The following is a 20,583-nucleotide window of genomic DNA, read 5'->3' as shown; positions in this document are numbered from 1 at the left end:
GTCCAGGAGATCTCATCGTGAACTCTTTACCTTAATTACCCCTTCAGAAGTCCTTATTATAAATAAAGTTCACATTCGGAGCTTCTGAGTGGACAGCTCTTAAAGAGGGGCAATATTCAACCTGCTACTCTTACTAAATCCTTAATTCCACCACTAATAGAAGGTTGATAAAGTAATGTATTTATTCTGACACCTTTAAAACAATTGGGAAAAATGCCATAAAACTCACTCCTTTAAAATGTGTAATTCAGTGATTTTTAGAACACTGACAAGGTTGTGCAACCAACAGCACCAGCTGAACCAGAGCACTTACACCACCGTTCCCCCACAAACCCCAAATTCCCTACTTGTCAGCAGTTACTTCTCATTCACTCCTTCCTCAGCCTCCTCTATCCACTGATCCATTCTCTGTCTCTATAGAGTTGCTTATTCTGCACATTTTACATAAATGGAATTGTACGGTAGGTGGTCCTTTGTCTCTGGTTTCCTTCACTTTGTGTGGTTTCAAGGGTCATCCATGTTGTAGCAGGTGCCAGTACTTTGTGCCCATCTAGTCAGGGTCCTCTGGACAAACAGAACCAGTAGGAGGTGTGTGTAGGCAGGCAGGTAGTAAGGAGGCAGCTTATGTGATTATGGAAGCTGGAAAGTCCAGAGTCTGCAGGCCGAGCTAGCAGTGTGGACACACTAAGGAAGAGCCAATGTGCAGTTCAAGTCTGAAGGTCGTCTGCTGCCACAATTCCCTCATGTTCAAGGGAAGAATCCTTTTGTTCTATTTGGGCCTTTTACTGATTGGACGAGCCCTGCTTACATTATAGAGGGCAATCTGCCTTACTCTCTACTCATTTAAATGTTAATATTAAAATTTTTTATTTAAAAAAATAACAGACATATGCAAATTATACATATTTATAAGAAACTATCTGATAGTTCATTACATGCATACATTGTGTAATGTTCAGTCAGGGTAAATATATTTATCTTTTCTAGCACTTAATGTTTCTTTATAGTAAAAATATCCCCAAATCCCATCTTCTAATTTTGCGTAGAGAAGTACATAGTAACTTAATATTGTTTGTTGTTACCCTACCATACAACAGAACTCCAGAACTTCTTATTCCCATCTAGCCGTGACCTAGTACTCTTCACTCAGCCTTTTCCCATCCCTCCCTCCCCATTTCCTTCCCAAGCCTCTGGTAGCCACATTATATTTTTAACTAATATGAGATCATGAACATGCAGTTTTTTAGACTCCCCATATGAGTGGGATCATATGATATTTGTCTTTCTGTTCTTGGCTTATTTCACTTCATATAATGACCTTCAGATCCTTCTGTTTTGTTGTAAATGATAAGATCTCAGCATTATTTATGCGTGAGTTATATTCCATTGTGTTTATGTATCACATTTTGTTTATCCATTCACCAATTCATGGCCACTCAGGTTGTGTCCATTTCCTGCATACTGTGAACAATGCTGCAGTAGACATGGGAGTACAGATATCTCTTCAACAGATTGATTTCATTTCCCTTGGATATATATCCAGAAGTGGGATTGCGGGATCATATGGTAGTTCTACTTTTAGTTTTTTGAGTAATCACTATATCATTTTCCACAATGCTAGAGCTAATTTCCATTCCTACAAACTGTGTGCGATTGCTGCTTTTTCTCTACATCGTCCCCAATATTTATGTCTTGTCTTTTTGATAATAGTCAATCTTAGTTGATTTTAATTAAAATCTCTCATTGTGATTTTAATTAGCATTTCCCTGATGATCAGTGATGTTGAGGATTTTTTCATGTATCTGTTGACATTTCTGTATCTTCCCCTGGCAAATGTCTGTTTAAATGTCTATTGCTCATTTTTAAAGTGGGATATTTTTGCTCATTGTTGGAGTTCTTTATATATTCTGGCTACTGACTCCTTGGCAGATGTATGGATTACAGATATTTTCAGCCTTTCTGTAGGTTGTCTGTTCACTCTGTTGACTGCTTCTTTTGCTGTGCAAAAGCTCTCTTATTTGGTGAAATCCTAGTTTTCTATTTCTTATTTTCTATGCTTTTGGGGTCTGATCCAGAAAATCCTTGTCCATTCCCATATCCTAAAGTGTTTTATTTATGCTTTGATAATTTCAAAGTTTCAGAACTAGCATTTGGTCTAATCCATTTTGAGATGATTGTGTAAATGGTGAAAGATGGGGTCTCTTTTCATACCTTGTTTTGTAGATATCCAGTTTTCCCAGTACACTTATCAGAATGACCATTCTATTTACAGTGCATGGTCTTTGTCAAAGATCAGTTGACTGTAGAGGCATGAGTTTACTTCTAGGGTCTCTATTCTATCCTGTTGGTGTATGGATCTGTTTTTATATCTATACCATGCTGTTATAATTACCATAGCTTTGTAATATGTTTTAAAGTCAAATAAAAGCCTGCTGCTTTGTTCTTTTTGCTTAAGATTGCTTAGACTGCTTGGGGTCTTTGAGAGATTCCTTTCAAATTTCAGTAGTTTTTTTTTTTTTTTTAGTTCTGTGAAAAATGTCATTGGGATTTTTATAGGAATTACATTGAATCACTTTGGGTAGTATGTGTATTTTAATTATGCTGAGTCTTCCAATCCATTAATACAAATGTCTTCCATTTTTGGTGTCCCTTTCAATTTCTTTCAACAATGTTTTCTACTGTTCATTATAGTGATCTTTACTTCTTTAGTTGAATTTATTCCCAGATATTTAATTAATTGATTTTTGTGCTACTGAAAATGAGATCACTTTCCTGATTTCATTTTAAGATAATTCACTAACTGTGTATAACTACATTTGCTGATTTTTGTACATTAACTTTATATCCTATAACTTTGATAAATTTGCTTATTAGTTCTAACAGCTTTTTGGTGAAGTCCTGGGGTTTTTCTAGAAATAAGATCACGTCATCTGCAAATAGTGACAGTTTAACTTTCTTCTTTCCAATGTAGATGCCCTTTTTTCTTTCTCTTACCCAGTTGTTCCAGCTAGGACCTCCAGCATTATGTTGAATAAGAAGTGGTGAAAGTGGGTGTTCTTGTCTTGTTCCAGATCTTAGAGAGAGAGCTTTCAGCTTTTCTACATTTGATATGATACTAGCTGTTGGCTTGTTATATATGGCTTTTACTATGTTGAGCTATGTTCCTTCTATACTTACTTTGGTCAGTGTTTTTTTTTTTTTTATCATGCAGGGATGTTGAATTTTATCAAATGTGTTTTCTGCATCTGTTGGGATGATCATATGATTTTTGTTGCTGTGATGTATCACATTTATTGATTTGTGTATATTGAACATTTCTTGTATCCTTGGGATGAATCCCACTTGATCATGGTGAATGGTCTTTTTACTGTGCCGTTGGAGGCAATTTGCTGGTATTTTGCTGAGCATTTTGGCATCTGTGTTTATCAAGGATACTGGCCTGTAGTTTTCTTTTTTTCTGTGTGTGTCCTTGTCTGATTTGGTATCAAGGTAATGCCGGCCTCATGGAATGAATTTTGGAAGAATTCCCTTGTCTTCTGTGTTTTTAAATAATTTGAGAAGAATTTCTGTTAATTTTTCTTTAAATGTTTGGTAGAATTTGGCAGTGAAGCTGTCTGTTTAGGATTTTGTATGACTGATTCAGGCTCACTACTTGATTTTTGTCTGTTTTGGAATTCTATTTTCTCCTTATTCAATCTGGTTTAGGTATATGTACCCAAGAGTTTGTCTTGTTACTGAATTTGTTGCCATATAATTGTTTATAGTAACCTCTAAGAGTCCTTTGTATTTCTGTGATGTCAGTGGTAATGCTTCCATTTTTTATCTCTAATTCTGTTCATTTGAAACGTCTCTGTCTTTTTTGGGCTAGTCTAGCTTGTTTTTTTTTTTTTTATCAATTTTGTTTATATTTTCCAAGAAACAGCTTTTTGTTTCATGTTTTATTTAAACTTTTATGGTCTCTATGTCATCTACTTGTGCTGAGTTTTATTATTTATTTCCTTTCACCAATTTTGGATTTGCTTTGTTCTTGTTTTTCTAGTTCCCTGAGCTGCAGTAATAAGTTGTTTGAAATCTGTTCTTTTGGTTTTTTGAAGCAGACATTGATTGCTGTAAACCTCTCTCTTAGTGCTGTTTTTATTGTATCCCATAGATTTTGATATGCAGTGCTTCCATTTTCATTGATTTTAATAATTTTTTAAGATTTATTTTATTTAGTTGAAAGAACAGCAGAGTGAGGAGAGAGAGAGAGAGAGAGAGACAGAGACAGAGAATGTCTTCCATCTGCTGGTTCACTTTCATGATGACAACAGCTCGTGGAGGACCAGGCCAAAGCCAAGCCTGGAATTCCATCTAGATCTCTCTTGTTGACAGCAGGGTTCCAAGTACTTGGGCCATTTTCTTATGCTTTCCCAGGTGCATTCGCAGGGAGCTAGATCAGAAGCAGAGCTTAACCTGCTATGCCTCAGTGCCAGCCCCTCAAGAAATTTTTAAATTTCATCCTTGATTTCTTCCTTGGTCCTTTGGTTGTTCAGGGGTAAGTTATTTAATATCCCATATTGCTGTAGTTTACATTTTTCTTGCTGATAATTTTTTATTACATGTTGTTCAGAGAAGATACTTGATATAGGGGCTGACATTGTAGAGTAGTGGGTCAAACCACCATCTGCAACACGAGTATCCCATATGGCTGCTGGTTCATGTTCCAGCTGCTCTACTTCTGATCTACCTCCTAGCTGCCTGGGAAGAGCAGCAGAAGATGACCCAAGTTCTTGGGCACCTGAACCCATGTGAGAGACCTGGAACAAGTTTTGGCCTGGCCCAGTGCTAGCTACTGTGGCTGTGTGGGGAATGAACTAGTGGATGGGACATCTCTCTCCCTCTCCCTCTCTCTGTAACTTTGGCTTTTAAATAAATAAATAAATCTTAAAAAAGATACTTGATATAATCTCTGTCCTTTACAGTTTTTAAGACGTGTTTTGTGACCTACTATGTGATCTTTCCTGAACAGTTTTCCAGGTGCTGTCAAGAAGAGTGTGTATTCTGCAGCCATTGGTTAGAGAGTTCTGTAGATGTCTGTTAGGTCCAACTGATCTAGGGTACAGTTTAACTCTGCTGTTTCTTTGTTGATTTTCTGTCTAGATGGCCTGTCCATTTTTGAAAATGGGGTGTTAAAAAGTCCCCTGCTGGCTGGTGCTGCGGCTCACTAGGCTAATCCTCCACCTGCGATGCCAGTACCCTGGGTTCTACTTTTGGTTGGGGCACCGGTTCTGTAGCGATTGCTCCTCTTCCAGTCCAGCTCTCTGCTGTGGCCTGGGAAGGCAGTGGAGGATGGCCCAAGTCCTTGGGCCCTGCACCCGCATGGGAGACCAGGAAGAAGCACCTGGCTCCTGGCTTCGGATCGGCATAGCTTCGGCCATAGTGGCCATTTGGGGGGTGAACCAAAGGAATGAAGACCTTTCTGTCTCTCTCTCTCTCACTGTCTAACTCTGCCTGTCAGGAAAAAAAAACCAAAAAAACAAAAACAAAAACAAAACAAAACAAAACAAAAAAACAAAAAAAATAAAACAACAAACAGTCCCCTGCCATTATTGTTCTAGAGTCTATGACTCTCCTTAGGTCTATTAATATTTGCTTTATGTATTTGAATGCTCCAGTTTGGGTACACATATATTTACAAGTGTTCTTTTCTTTTGCTGGATTGAATCCTTTATCATTATATAATGACCTCCTAGATTTCTTTTACCTGCTTTTGATTTAAAATCCATTTTTTTTCTGATGGAAATATACTTATTACTACTTTCTTTTGGGTTATATTTGCATGGACTATCTTATTCCGTCCTTCCATTTTTCAGTCTATGAGTTCCTGTTTCTTTCTTCTGCTTGATCTAGTCTGCTATTGATGCCTTGCCTTTTTAATTTCATTTAGTGTCTTTTTTAGTTGAAGAATTTGTTTGATTTTGTTTTATTATTCCCATCTCTCTATCAAATCTTTCTGTTAGTAAGATTTCTGTGTTCTCTTGAATTTTGTTAGGTTTTCTTAAAAGAGCTATTTTGAAATCTTTGAGCACATGGGAATTTCAATTCCTAAATGGTTGGCTACTGGCACTTTAGTTAGCTCTTTCGGTGAGATTGTGGATCTTGGGAAGTTTTGGTGCTTGTTGAAGTTGTTGAATGCCACGTTGTCTAGGTGTTGTCTATGTGTTTTGGTAATCTTTTCCTCTAGAAGTTCTAAGTGTTTTGTTCTGTTGAGGTAGGTTGTGGCATGTCAGCTGCAGAGGTGGACTCACTGCCCATTGCTGTGCCTGTCAGCCACTGGTATTGCTGGCTGGGAATTAAGAGTATTTGACCAGGACCACATGACTGTACCGGGCACTGAAGCAGATCTGTGGCTCTTGTGGAGGTGATTTGATGTGTGTATAGCTGTTCACACTGGTGTTTCATGGGGAAATGGTTGCCGTCTTGACTTTACCTGTAAATGTTAATCTTACCAGACATATCCAGAATAGTGTTTGACCAAATATTTAGGCATCATAGCCCAGTCAAGGTGACATGTAAAATTAACTATCACAATTCCTTTTTATGGATGAATAATATTCCATATAGTATCTATAGTATGGATATACCATATACTATTATATTCCATATAATATTTATTTTGTGATATACCACATTTTGTTTGTCCATTTACCATTTGATGGACATTTGAATTTTTCCATATTTTGGCTTTTATGAATAACATTGCTATGAACATTCATATGCATTTTTAAAAACTTTTATTAATAAATATAAATTTTAGAAGCACAACTTTTGTATTACAGTGGCTTTTCCCCCCATAATCTCCCTCCCACCCACAACCATCCCATCTCCCACTCCCTTTCCCATCCCATTCTTCATCAAGATTCATTTTCAATTATCTTCATATACAGAAGACCAACTTAGTATATACTAAGTAAAGATTTAAACAGTTTACACCCACACAGATACACAAAGTATAAAGTACTATTTGAGTACTAGTTTTACTATTAATTCACATAGTACAACACATTAAGGACAGAGATCCTACAGGGGAGTAGGTGCACAGTGACTCCCGTTGTTGATTTGACAATTGACACTCTTATTTATGACGTCAGTAATCACCTGAGGCTCTTGTCATGAGCTGCCAAGGCTATGGAAGCCTCTTGAGTTCACCAACTCTGACCTTATTTAGACAAGGCCATAATCAAAGTTGAAGTTCTCTCTTCCTTTCAGAGAAAGGTACCTCCTTCTTTGATGACCTGTCTTTCCAATGGCTCTCACTCACAGAGATCTTTCATTTAGGTCTTTTTTTTTTTTTTTTTTTTTTTTTTTTTTGCCCCAGTATCTTGGCTTTCCATGCCTGTAAAACTCTCATGGGCTTTTTAGCCAGATTAGAATGTCTTAAGGGCTGATTCTGAGGCCTGAGTGCTGTTTAAGGCATCTGCCATTCTATGAGCTTACTGTGTATCCCCATATGCATGTTTATATATATATATTTCCATGTCTGTTTCAAAACTATGGCTGAATGTATTGATTTCTAGTTTATCCAGATTCTCTCCATATAAAACCCATGCAGTAAAATTTCCCCTGAATTTTAGACCAAGAAAAATTACAACTTTCCAGATGAATTATCAAATTTTAATTTGGCATGTGAAGAGAAGTATTATAGATATTCCTTTTTGAAAGACATTTTTTTCAGATTCCTCTAAATTGTGTTGCATTAAGATAATTTTATTACAGTGTTGCTTATGTACTCATGTACAAACTTAAAAGTATACATTTCAGGGTCAACGCTGTGGTGTAGTGGGTAAAGCTCCTGCCTGCAGTGCTGGCATCCCATATGGGTGTCAGTTGGTGTCCCAGCTGTTCCACTTTTGATCCAGCTCTCTGCTATGGCCTGGGAAAGCAGTAGAAGATGGCCCAAGCCCTTGGGCCTCTGCACCCATGTGGGAGACCCAGAGGAAGCTCCTGGCTCCTGGCTTCGGATCGGTGCAGCTCTGCCGTTGAGGTCAACTGGGGAGTGAACCAGCAGATAGAAGACCTCTCTCTTTCTCTGCCTCTCCTTCTTTCTTTGTGTAACTCTTTCAAGTAAAAAAAAAAGTATACTTTTTTTTTAGATTTATTTATTTATTTGAAAGGCAGAGTTACATAAAGAGAGAAGGAAAGGCAGAGAGAGAGAGGTCTTCCATCCGTTGTTTCACTCCCCAATTTTCTGCAATGGCTGGAGCTGTACTGATCTGAAGCTAGGCGCCAGGATCTTCTTCCAGGTCTCTCATGCAGGTGCAGGGGCCCAAGGACTTGGGCCATCTTCTACTGCTTTCCTAGGCCATAGCAGAGAGCTGAATTGGAAGTGGTGCAGCCAGGGCTCGAACCAGCGCGCATATGGGATGCTGACACTGCAGGTGTCACATCTATGCCACAGTACTAGCCCCAAACATTTATTAATCTTATTATGCATTTACTGTTATGACATCCAAACCAATTTATGTCAAAGGATAAAAATGGAATTTAAAAATTAATGATATATTTCCATATGATTATTTTATTTTACTGAAATCACCAAAATCAAGAATGTGTAGGCCGGTGCCGCGGCTCACCAGGCTAATCCTCCGCATTGCAGCGCCAGCACACTGGGTTCTAGTCCCGGTCGGGGCGCCAGATTCTGTCCTGGTTGCCCCTCTTCCAGGCCAGCTCTCTGCTGTGGCCAGGGAGTGCAGTGGAGGATGGCCCAAGTGCTTGGGCCCTGCACCCCATGGGAGACCAGGATAAGTACCTGGCTCCTGCCATTGGATCAGCGTGGTGCGCCGGCTGCAGCACGCTGGCCGCGGCGGCCATTGGAGGGTGAACCAACGGCAAAAGGAAGACCTTTCTCTCTGTCTCTCTCTCTCACTGTCCACTCTGCCTGTTAAAAAATAAAAATAAAAATAAAGAATGTGTAGTACTGACTGCCTGTGGTGCAGGTTTCTTTGAGCTGGGCATGCCTGCATTTTATTTTCCTTAAGGAAAAGGCAGTTATTCTACCATGTGCTTATTTTACTATTGTAGATACTTTATTTGTACATACACTATGACATAGTTTGGCCTTAACTTTGCATGAGCATATTATTTATGTAGTAACTCTACCTTTGCTCTTTTCTTATTAACCTAGGATAATTAAAGTAGTAGTATTAGTTGGCACAAGCATAGGCTTACTCACAAATGCAAGTACAGTCACTGAGATCCTGTGGCAGAACTCCAGAGGATGTGGAAAGTGCCAGCTGCTTCATGGCTTGCATCACTTACAAGTTTGAGCTGAATATATTGAAACACCCTATAATGCCAGTGGCTTAGATGGGAGAAATGTTTATTTTTTCTCACTGAAAAGAAGTATGGAAGGAGATGGGACGTTCCACCCATAGGATAACTCACTCCATTGTCATAAGCATTCAAGGCTTGTTCTGTTTCTGCTTTAGGGTACTAGCAATAGCTTTCATCTTCAATACCACCTCTTGGCCCACAGTAGCTGTTGGGACTCCAGCCTCATTGCAGTCACCAGGCAGGAGGAAGGGTGGAAGGATACCCTATGTGATGCGTTCCAGGAATGATACATTTCTTGTGTCTCCATTGGCAGGATTTAGTCCCTGGATTTCCCTTAAATGGAGTCACCCCAAGAAATGAGTATTCTGAACAGTAAGAAAGAAAGGAATAAGACATCTTTGGTGAAGAGCTATCAGCCATCAGCTGTACCATAGGGCATAAAGTTATTAGGGACTAGGGGCCGGTGCCGTGGCTCATTTGGTTAATCCTCCACCTGTGGTGCCAGTATCCCATATGGACGCCAGGTTCTAGTCCCGGTTGCTCCTCTTCCAGTCCAGCTCTCTGCTGTGGCCTGGGAAGGCAGTGGAGGATGGCCCAAGTGCTTGGGCCCTGCACCTGCATGGGAGACTGGGAAGAAACACCTGGCTCCTGGCTTCGGGCTGGCACAGTGCTGGCCGTGGTGGCCATTTGGAGAGTGAACCAACAGAAGGAAGACCTTTCTCTCTGTCTCTCTCTCTCACTGTCTATAACTCTACCTGTCAAAATAAATTTAAAAAAAGCTGTTAGGGACCTGTGCCCACAGATCAGCAGTTAGACAATCAAAACCAGTAGAAAACCCTTGTTACCTTCACTGGTCTCCAAAGGAGGCACCCAAAGGGGCTAATATTCTTGAGCCACCAGCACAAGTCACCCCCATTTTCTGACTCTCTTGATATGTCCACAGCAAGACAGCCACTATGGAGGAGCGGAGGACACAGACGTCTTTCTTTGATGTCTGCTACATTTCTGTCTCAGTTAGCTCTTTGTGGTCCTCTTCAATGAGGGTGCAGCCTCCCTGGGGACCCTGGGGGCCATTCCCACGTCACTGTCTGACTGCATTCCCAGAGCCAGTGCAGCCGCGGCTGCTTCCTGCCTTGGCCCTTGGAGGGCAGCCGTGAACCCTCCAGCAGCAGAATTTAGACCCTTGTGGGAGCCAGCACATCTGATTTTCAAATATAATCACCTTTTCTTTCTGGGCCTTTGGCCTCTATGACGTGAGAGATTTGTTCACCATATTTTGAAATCCTTTCCCTTAAGGAAGCAGACCATGGGTAGTGTGTGTACCCAAGGGAAGCAGTTTCAGAACCTTCGCTCCTCAATCTTGTTTACTACCAGTTCCATCCCACAGCAGAAAGCAAGGGGCACAGTCTCTCACTGTACTCTGGGCTCTGAGAAGTTTCCTCTGCAGGAATAAGACACCGAGTCCTACCCCACTCCCAGGAATCTGTGGCTGGTTTGACTTCAGGAAGCTGAGGCCTCTGTCACTACTGCTGGCTCCCAGTTCTGTCCTGATGGCTTGGCTCTGAGCTCCAGTATTTGCTTCCTGACAACAAGAATTCAGGCAGCCCTCAGGACTGTGATAAAGTCTCATATTTTTCAGAAATTCTTGGCAGCACAATCTTCTCATTAGGATTTGATTCAGCTTGCATGTAGCTCTCCAAGCTGTGTTCCATCACTTTTGGTAAGGAGCCCACTGTAACCGTTTTCCCCATCTGAACAGAAAGGCTGAATTATCTCTTCTATTAATATGGTTAAATTTTTTAAAAAATTATTTGAGAGGGAGGGAGAGAGAGAAGCAGAGAAAGTGGGGGAGGGGAAGACTTTCCCATGTATCTGTCTCTCTTTCTCTCTTTAAAGATTTATTTGAAAGCAGAGTTACATAGAGGCAAAGAGAGAGAGAGAGAGAGAGAGAAAGTCTTTCATCCGCTGGTTCACTCCCCAAGTGGCTGTAACCGCTGGAGCTGGGCCAATCCAAAGCCTGGAGCCAGGAGCTTCTTTTGGGTCTCCCACATGGATTCAGGGTCCCAAGGACTTGGGCCATCTTCCAATGCTTTCCGGTGCTTTCCCAGGCCATAGCAGAGAGCTGGATAGGAAGTGCAACAGCCAGGACTCAAACTAGCGCCCCTATGGGATGCCGGCACTGCAGGTGGCAGCTTTACCTGCTATGCCACAGTGCTGCCCCCCCACCCCCGCCCATGTATTTCTTATGAAAAGGGGTTTGGGGGCTGGCATTGTGGCATAGCAGTTAAAGCCACTGCCTGTGACACCGGCATCTCATATGGGCACCTATTCGAGTCCCAGCTGTTCCACTTCTGATTCAGCTGTCTGCTAATGTGCCTGGGAAAGCAGTGGAAGATGGCCCAACTGCTTGGGCCCCTGCCAATCACATGGGAGACCCTGAAGAAGCTTCTGGTTCCTTGCTTCAGCCTGGCCTTGCCCCGACCATTGCAGCCATTTGGGGGAGTGAACCAGCAGATGGAAGATCTCTCTCTCTCCCTCTCTCCCTCTCCCTCTTCTTCTCCCTCTCTCTGTAACTTTGACTTTCAAATATATACCGGTGTCTGCTATTCAGTCCATATTCAGATATGAGCTTTGTAACTTGGGATCCATGGGTGATCCCTAGAGTTGGCCCCTTGAAAGCACCTACACTTGATAGGTGGCATTTCCTTGTCTCAAGTGTCTGCTCTTGTGTTGCCGTTTCACTGATGCCAATGCACACAGAGTCCTTTCTCGCAGCTGTGGACATTTTATTTTCTATCTCCTGAGCTGCAGCATTGTTCTTATGCCTTCTTGATTCTAAGTCCCACAGCTGCTTCAGTTTCCCGAGGGAACTTGTCTCCCTTTAGTGGAACCAGTTCAAAGGCTGTGAGCCTGTCCAGTAACATCTGCCATCAGCCACCTATCTAGAAAGGTGCCCTATGGAGCCCACACTGTGGCATAGCAGATAAAACCTCCGCCTGCAGTGCTGGCCCCATTTGGGTGCTGTTTCCAGTCCTGGCTGCTACATTTCCCATTCAGGTCCCTGCTAATCGCTTGGGACAGCAGCAGAATACAGCCCAAGTGCCTGGACCCCTGCACCCACATGGGAGACCTGGAAGAAGCTCGTGGCTCCTGGTGTCAGCCTGGCCCAGCCCTGGCCATTGCAGCCATTTGGGGAGCAAACCGGAGTATGGAAGGTTGCTTCTCTTTCTCTGTTGTTCCCTCCCTCTCTGTCTATAACTCTGCCTTTCAAATAAATACAATAAATCTTAAAAAAAATAAAGTGTCCTAGTCTGAGTGTCTTATAAACAACACAGATTTATAACTCGCAGTCTTGGAGGCTGCACAGGTCAGGATCAAGGTGTTAGCAGATCCAACATCTGATGAGGACTCACTTCTTGGTTCACAGATGGCCCCTTTTAGCTGTGACCACACATGGTGTAAGGGGCAGCACAGCTCACTGTGGTCTGTTATAAGGCCACTGATCACCTTCAAAAGGCCCATTTCTTAGTAAAATCATATTGGAGGTTAGGATTGCAGCATATGGATTTGGGGGAGACACAAACATTCAGACCATAGCAAAAAGAATTTCATCTATGGGGCTGGCATTGTGGCACAGCAGGCTAAGCCACCAGTCGTGAGTCCAACATCTCATATCAGAGCACCTGTTTGAGTCTCAGCTACTCTGGTTCTGATCCAGCTCCCTGCTAGTGTTCCTAAGAAAGCAGCAGAAGATAGTCCAAGTGCTTGGGTTCCTGCCACCAACAAAGGAGGCCTGGATGAAGTTTCAAGTTCTTTTTTTTTTTTTTTTCAGGCAGAGTGGACAGTGAGAGAGAGAGAGACAGAGAGAAAGGTCTTCCTTTGCCGTTGGTTCACCCTCCAATGGCTGCCGCGGCCGGCGTACTGTGCTGATCCGATGGCAGGAGCCAGGTACTTATCCTGGTCTCCCATGGGGTGCAGGGCCCAAGTACTTGGGCCATCCTCCACTGCACTCCCTGGCCACAGCAGAGAGATGGCCTGGAAGTGGGGCAACTGGGACAGAATCCGGCGCCCCGACCAGGACTAGAACCCAGTGTGCTGGCGCCGCAAGGCGGAGGCTTATCCTAGTGAGCCGTGGCGCCGGCAAGTTTTAAATTCTTAACTTTGGCTTGGCCCAGCACTGGCTGTCACAGCTATTTGGGGAGTAAATCAGTGAGTGGGAGATCTCTCTCTGTGTCTCCCCCTCTCTGTCACTCTGCCTTTCAAACAGATAAATAAATAAATATTTAAAAATAACTATCTCATTGGAAATTATATGTGTTATAGTAGTTAAAAATTGGCTTGTGAGTTCAGCAGATATTTTTCTCAATTTAATGAGGACACAGAAGATATAAACTGGACTTTCCATCTGGCCATCCATATTCCAAGCAGTCATGTCTCTTCCATGTCATGTCCTAGTTCCAGTCTTAGAATAATTTCTACCATTCCTCCGACTTTTTTTTTTTTTACTTTTTTATTTATTTGAAAGATAGAGTTACAGAGAGAGGTAGAGGCAAAGAGAGAGGTCTTCCATCTGCTGGTTCACTCCCCAATAGGCCGCAACAGCCGGAGCTGCGCCAATCCGAAGGCAGGAACCAGGAGCTTGTTCTGGGTCTCCGACATGGGTGCAGGGGCCCAAGGACTTGGGCCATCTTCTTCTGCTGTCCCAGGCCATAGCAGAGAGCTGGATTGGAAGAGGAGAAGCCGGAACTAGAACCGGCGCACATACGGGATGCGGCGCTTCAGGCCAGGGCTTTAACCCACTGCACCACAATGTCGGCCCCGTTCCTCCGGCTTTCTAGTGGGATAGTAAGAACTGTCCAAGATTGGATCAGGTGAGCACATGCTCTAATTCAAACATTTTGTCAAGAAATAACCAATAGTTCAACAACTTTAATGTTACTAAAAAATTTCAAAGAAGGATTTCACTTATCAGGAATAGCAACATTTTTAAGAATCTATTTCCTGGGGCCAGCACTTTGGTGTAGTGGGTAAAGCAGCCGCCTGCAGTGCCGGCATCCCATATGGGCACCGGTTCATGACCTGGCTGCTCCTCTTCTGATCCAGCTTTCTGCTTTGGTCTGGGAAAGCAGTAGAAGATGGCCCAAGGCCTTGGGCCCCTGCACCTGTGTAGGAGATCCAGAAGAAGCTCCTGGCTCCTGGCTTTGGATAGGTACAGCTCCGGCAGGTGCAGCCATCTGGGGAGTGAACCAGCGGATGGAAGACCTCTCTCTCTCTGCCTTTCCTTCTGTGTGTAACTCCGACTTTCAAATAAAAATAAAATAAATCTTTAAAGCAAGAGAATCTATTCCCATTTTTTGGTGTGTATCTTGCAAGGTACCACCTCGCTAGAGAGAACCTCCAGTTCTCTGTGAACCATTTCAACCTTTTCCGAGAAGCATTTCCTGCTGCCTTGATAGCATAGACCCTCATATGCTCCCTCTACCCTCCCCTTTTATCTCAACTCTTTTTTTTTATTTGACAGATAGAGTTATAGACAGTGAGAGAGAGACAGAAAGAAAGGTTTTCCTTCTGTTGGTTCACTGCCCAAATGGCCACCATGGCCGGTGCTGCGCTGATCTGAAGCCAGGAGCCAGGTGCTTCTCCTGGTCTCCCATGTGGGTGCAGGAGCCCAAGCACTTGAGCCATCCTCCACTGCCCTCCTAGGCCACAGCAGAGAGCTGGACTGGAAGAGGGGCAACCGGGACAAGAACTGGGCGCCCATATGGAATGCCGGCACCGCAGGTGGATGATTAACCAAGCGAGCCACGGCGCCGGCCCCGGTCTCTCAACCCTTTATCCTGTGGATAAGCTAAGCCTCCCTGGCTTGCTTCCTTTGAACATCCTCTTAGTCACATCCTGCCACAGGAGCAATAGGATGAGAAGAGATGCAGTGAGAGAACTTCCTTCTTTCCTAACAAAGGAGGGACGGGGGCACAGGACTCCCAACGTGGATTATTTGATATCTTTTATTTCGTTATATTTATTCTGAAAATGATTTGAACCAAAATTAAAGCACAAGATATTGCCCCCCCCCCCTTTTTTTTGAGAATATGCCTCCAGACCTGGTTTGAACTGTTAGGGAGCTCAGAGTTAGATTCACAGCTCTGCTGGACTCTGCAGTTTTTCTGTTCATTCCGTGTGTCTGTGTTTGTTTATTTCAAAGTAATTAATTTTGATGCCATTTAAGGGCTTTTTTATACATGTAGTTTCAGATAACAGCTTCATCAAAATATAATTCACATATGAAACATTTTAAAAATGATTTATTTATTTGAAAGAGTTGCAAAGAGAGAGGGACACACAGAGAAAGACAGATCTTCCATCCACTGTTTCATTCCCCAAATGGCCAAAATGGCTGGGCCGGGGCCAGGCTGAAGCCAGGAGCCATAAACTCCATCCAGGCCTGCCACGTGGGTGGCAGGGCTATGTTCCACTGCCTCCGAGGCACATTAGCAGGTAGCTGGATTGGAAATGGAGCACAGAGACTCCAAACAGCACTCATGAAGGATCCTGGCATCACAGGAGGCAGCTTAGCCACTGCGCCACAACGCCAGCTGCCATTTGTCTTCTAAAGTGTAAGATTCAGTGGTTTTTAGTTTATTCACAGAATTGTGCAAACACCACCACTATCTAATTTCTGGACATTTCATCACCTGTAAAAGAAATGCCCTGCCTATAACTAGTTACTCTGCATTCTGTCCCTTCACCCACTCACTCCCCATCAGTCCCTGGTTTTCTCCAAGTGCTTTATGTCAATGAAATAATGCAATATGTGGGGGTGGCTATTGTGGTGAGGCAGTCAGGAGCCACCTGGACACTGCATCTCATATCAGAGTCCCACCTTTGCTTCCAAACCAGCTTCCTGTTAATGTGCACCCTAGCAGGCATTAGATGATGGCTCAAGTACTTGGGTTCTTGCCACCATTGTGAGCCACTGGATTGAATTTTTGGCTCCTTGCTTTGGTCTGGCCCAATTTTGGTTATTGTGGGTATTTGGGGAATAAATGAATGACATAAGTGACATAAGTCTGTCTCTCTCTCCTTTCCCTTAGCATAATGTTTTCAAGGCCCATCCATGCATCATGTCATGCTACTATATTTCATTATATTGCTGAATGATATTCTATTGTGTGGCTATATGACTTTTTTTAAAAAAAGATTTATTTATTTTATTTGAAAGGCAGAGTTAGAGAGGAAGAGGCAGAGAGAGAGAGAGGGGTCTTCCATCTGCTGGTTTACTCCCCAAATGGCTGCAATGGCCAGAGATGAGCAGATCTGAAGCAGGGAACTAGAGCTTCTTCTGGGTCTCCCATGTGGGTGCAGGATGCCTGAGGACTTGGGCCATCTTCTATTGCTTTCCCAGGCCATAGCAGAGAGCTGGATCAGAAGAAGAGCAGCCGGGTCTTGAACCGGCACCCATATGGGATGCCGGCACTGCAGGCAGCAGCTTCACCCGCTACACCACAGTGCCAGCCCCTATATGACATTTTGTTTTTCCATTCATCCGATGGACATTTAGATTCTTCTTCTTCTTAGAAATTGTGAATATTGCTTCTTTGGGCATTTACATAAATTTTCAATTCTCTTGGATATACCCCTAGGAGTAGAATTACTGAGTCATGTGGTAACTCTATGTTTAACATTTTGAAAACTGGTCAACTATTTTTCATAGTAGCTATATCATTTTATATTCTTTGAAATAGTGTGTAAAAATTCCAGTTTCTCCACATCCTTGTAAACACTGTTATTGTCTGTCTGTATTTTAGCCATCCTTGTGGATGTTAAGTGGTTATTTTTAGTGATCATTAAAAATTTTTTGTGTGTCTCTGATAAACTGTTACAAATTCTTTTTATAATGGTAAAATAAACATAACCTAAAATTTGCCATTTTATCCATTATCAGGTGTGAAATTTTGATATTTACACTTTGGTGCAGCCATTACTATCATCCATCTCCGGAGTATTTCCATCTTCCCACCAACAGCTCCCCCATTCTCTCTCTCTGTCTCTCTGTCTCCCCCCACCCCCGGGTTAGTATCCTTTCTAGCTACCTCACAGAAGAGCAGCCATGTAATACTTTTCCTTTTGTGTTGATTCATTCCACTTAGCATAGTGTTTTCAAGGCCTATGCACATTGTAGCATGTGTCAGAATACCATTCCTTCTTTACTGAGGTTCTTTTTGTCACCAGCTCTGGTTTGATTTTGAACAATGAGCTAATAGGAAATGTGTGCCTCACACTCCAGGACACTCTGGATTTTTTCTTGAGGACCCCAGGACAGCAATTTGGAGGGAGGAGGGACCCTGCTCCTTTGTTTGCAGGGGAAGGCAGTCGCCACATGCCACCTCCCACCTCCCATACTCATTGATGAAATTAGAAGATTCTTCTGGAAAATCACCGATCTAAATTATCCTCTCAGCCATGAAGAAACCTCATCAAGGGCATTTTAGATGGGATGCAATTATAAGTGAAAGTGTTTTACTTTTCCTAATGTTTGTGTATAGGAGATGACCATTGTTTGGAGCACAAAGGACAAGTTGCCTGAGGACTTTATTTTAATATCTAACCCCAGAATCATGCTGTCTCCAATTTTATCTCATTGACTTTCCCAGTGAAGACATTCTATATGTTGTTTATAAACTGTGGCTGTCTCAAGATATGTTGATCCAGAACATAATGGCTAGCAAAATCTATTGAGCTGTTTGGGATGAATTCCATTCTTTATTCATAAAACAGTTTTTAAGTGAATTCCATTGACTTCTGGGTTGTCTTGCTTATATGTTTTTTCTAAATAAATACAATAGAAATGGTCAATATTCTCTTGATTTCTTAGATTAAAACTTTGGAGCAGACCAAAGCCCTTGAAGACCTAACTAAATCCAGAGACAAGCTGGAGAAGATGAAGGAGAAAGTTGAGAAGAAGCTGATATCTGTCAAGTCAGAACTGGATACCACTGAGCATGATGCCAAGGAGGATAAAGAAAGGGCCAGAAACATGATAGAAGTGGTGACAAGTGAAATGAAGACACTAAAAAAATCTCTGGAAGAAGCAGAAAAGAGAGAAAAGCAGGTGGGTAGGAAGCTGGTGGTAAAACCTTGTTTAGGAAATGACAACATAATCCCAAACTTGATCACTATTCACCATTCCTTTTAGTTTTGAAAATCTAGACTGCTTCGTGAATGTGGGTGTCATCCTTGCCCAGGGGCCATGCTCATCTCTGTATCCTTCCAAATTTTGTATATGGGCTGCCAAAGAGGGCATTATTCATTAATTTCTTCAAAACCAGCTTCCATTTCATTTCAACACATCTGCCTTCCCTCCCAGCATGTTTTTGGCATTCAAATAACCATTATGATTTACCCTGTGAAGAAAAATAACTGAACATTTTCATGACATGGCTTGTAAGGGAGTAAAAAGAAGTAAAGTTATCAAAGCAGTGGAAAGCTGGTGAGAAACCAAGTTCTGTTCGTGGTCAGGTTTTTATTGTGTTTGGTGCCTCTGAAGTTTGCATCATCCTGGATTTTTTAACGTTAACCAAGGCTTGGACCTCAGGTGAGAAGCCTTATCTGTAGTGGAGATCGGGGCAGGAAACAGCCCTATGTCTCAAACAGTGGCACTCAGACTTGATGGTCGACCAAGCACAGATGTTAGCCATAAAAAAGGACTCATTGGCTGGCTGGTTGCGCCTTTTATCTGGCGACCACATCAGGAGGTCAAGCATAAAGAAACATGTCCGGGGCAGCTTGACCCCCATTGCCTTGGCTTTCATGTCACTCTTTTTCTGAAGCTCAAAGGGGCAGAGAGTAGACTCTGGTCCTAGGGTATTTTTCTTTCTTTCTTTCTGGCTGCCTCTGCTTTGGCTCATGTGTCAGGCAGAGTTGGGAAAAGTCAAACTGAGAGTGAGTGTTCTAAGGATGAAACCTCCTAGGAATGAAGAGCTTTGGCCACCTTTGAAAGAGTGGTAAAGCTGGAGGGAGACTTGGGAGTTGTCTTGGTCCCCTAAGGCTGCTATCATAGATCAAGTAGCTTCTAAACAACAGACACATATTTCTTACAGTTATGCAGGCTGGTAAGTTCAAGATCAAGGTGCGTTCAGATTCAGCCTCTGGTTCATAGGTGGTGCCTTCTCACTGTGTCGTCACCTGGTGGGAGGGGCAAGGAAGCTCTCTGAGGCCTCTTTCGCAAAGGCTCCCATCCCATCATGGAGACTCCAGTCATGCTAGCATCATGGAGACCAAATTACCTCCCAAGCCCCTCCTCCTAATCTGTCCCATTAATGATTATGTTTCAACATGTGTGAATTTGGGAGGGGGACACGAGTGTTTAGACCATAGTAGGTAAAGAGAATATTACAATTCTCCAACTGGACTCTGCATGGGAAGTAGGCTGGGAAGCAACTGGAATGGGAATGTTGGGAAGGCAGTTCTTGTAGGTGTAACTGCATCTAGGCTGCATCACATCTTTTCCAAAATGGAAGGTACCTTATTGAGGTATTGCTCAGACATCCCTGATGTGCCAGCTTCTGCATTGGCCTAGAACCACAGAGAGAAGCCTACAAGAATTCAAAGAGCTATGAGACATAGTTTTTTTTTTAAAGGTTTACTTTGTAATTTATTTGAAAGGAAGAGTGGCAGAGAGAAAGCAAGAGATAGAAAGAGAAAGAGATCTTTCACCATTGGTTCACTCACCAAATAGCTGCAACATCTGGGGCTGGCCAGGTTGAAGCTGGGAGCTTGGTACTCCATCCAGGTCTCTCATGTGGGTGGCCAGGGTCTAAGTTTTTGGACCATCTTCCATTGGTTTCCCAGGTGCATTAGTAGGGACCTGGATCAGAATCAGAGAATCTGGGACTCCAACTGGTGCTGTGATATGGGGTGCCTATGTTGCAGGTGGTGGCTTAACCTGCTGCACCTCAACACTGATCTTCATGAGGTATATTGCAGCCATTGTTCCTGGCCTCCCAGTTTTCCTTTTGTGATAAACAAATACTATCTCAGAATTGTGCAATGTTATGGGTTGTGAGGTGTCAATATGTGTGATGTGACTTGTTAATAATGGGAAGTCTTTCTACTTTCATCAGCTTAAACTTGCCATTTGTTCTCCCTTTGGTTTAAGAAGTTCATTGGAGGGTCGATATTGTGGTGCAGTGGGGAGTGCCACTGCTCACAATGCTGGCATCCCATATGGGTACCAGTTTGAGTCCTGGATGCTCCACTTCCAATCCAGCTCCC

General features: G+C 42.7%; 1 protein-coding gene and 1 non-coding gene across 2 annotated transcripts in view; one reads left to right on the top strand and one right to left on the bottom strand.

Moving 5' to 3' along the window:
• Positions 1 to 20,583, top strand: part of CCDC170 (coiled-coil domain containing 170) — a 157,039-nt gene that overhangs the window by 130,963 nt on the left and 5,493 nt on the right. The window contains exon 10 of the mRNA XM_070073404.2: positions 18,185 to 18,421. Coding sequence (XP_069929505.2) covers positions 18,185 to 18,421 — 237 coding nt within the window. The remainder of the gene's footprint in view (positions 1 to 18,184; positions 18,422 to 20,583) is intronic.
• On the bottom strand, positions 18,510 to 18,611 carry LOC127493327 (U6 spliceosomal RNA). Its single transcript, XR_007923384.1, has one exon. It is a non-coding gene; the product is annotated as a U6 spliceosomal RNA (small nuclear RNA).

Source organism: Oryctolagus cuniculus, chromosome 5 (genome assembly GCF_051225735.1).
Source record: "Oryctolagus cuniculus isolate XC-2025 breed Fujian yellow rabbit chromosome 5, ASM5122573v1, whole genome shotgun sequence".
NCBI classification, from domain to species: domain Eukaryota; kingdom Metazoa; phylum Chordata; class Mammalia; order Lagomorpha; family Leporidae; genus Oryctolagus; species Oryctolagus cuniculus.
Note: the sequence above shows the minus strand (reverse complement) of the source record. Positions and strands in the feature narration are given on the sequence as shown.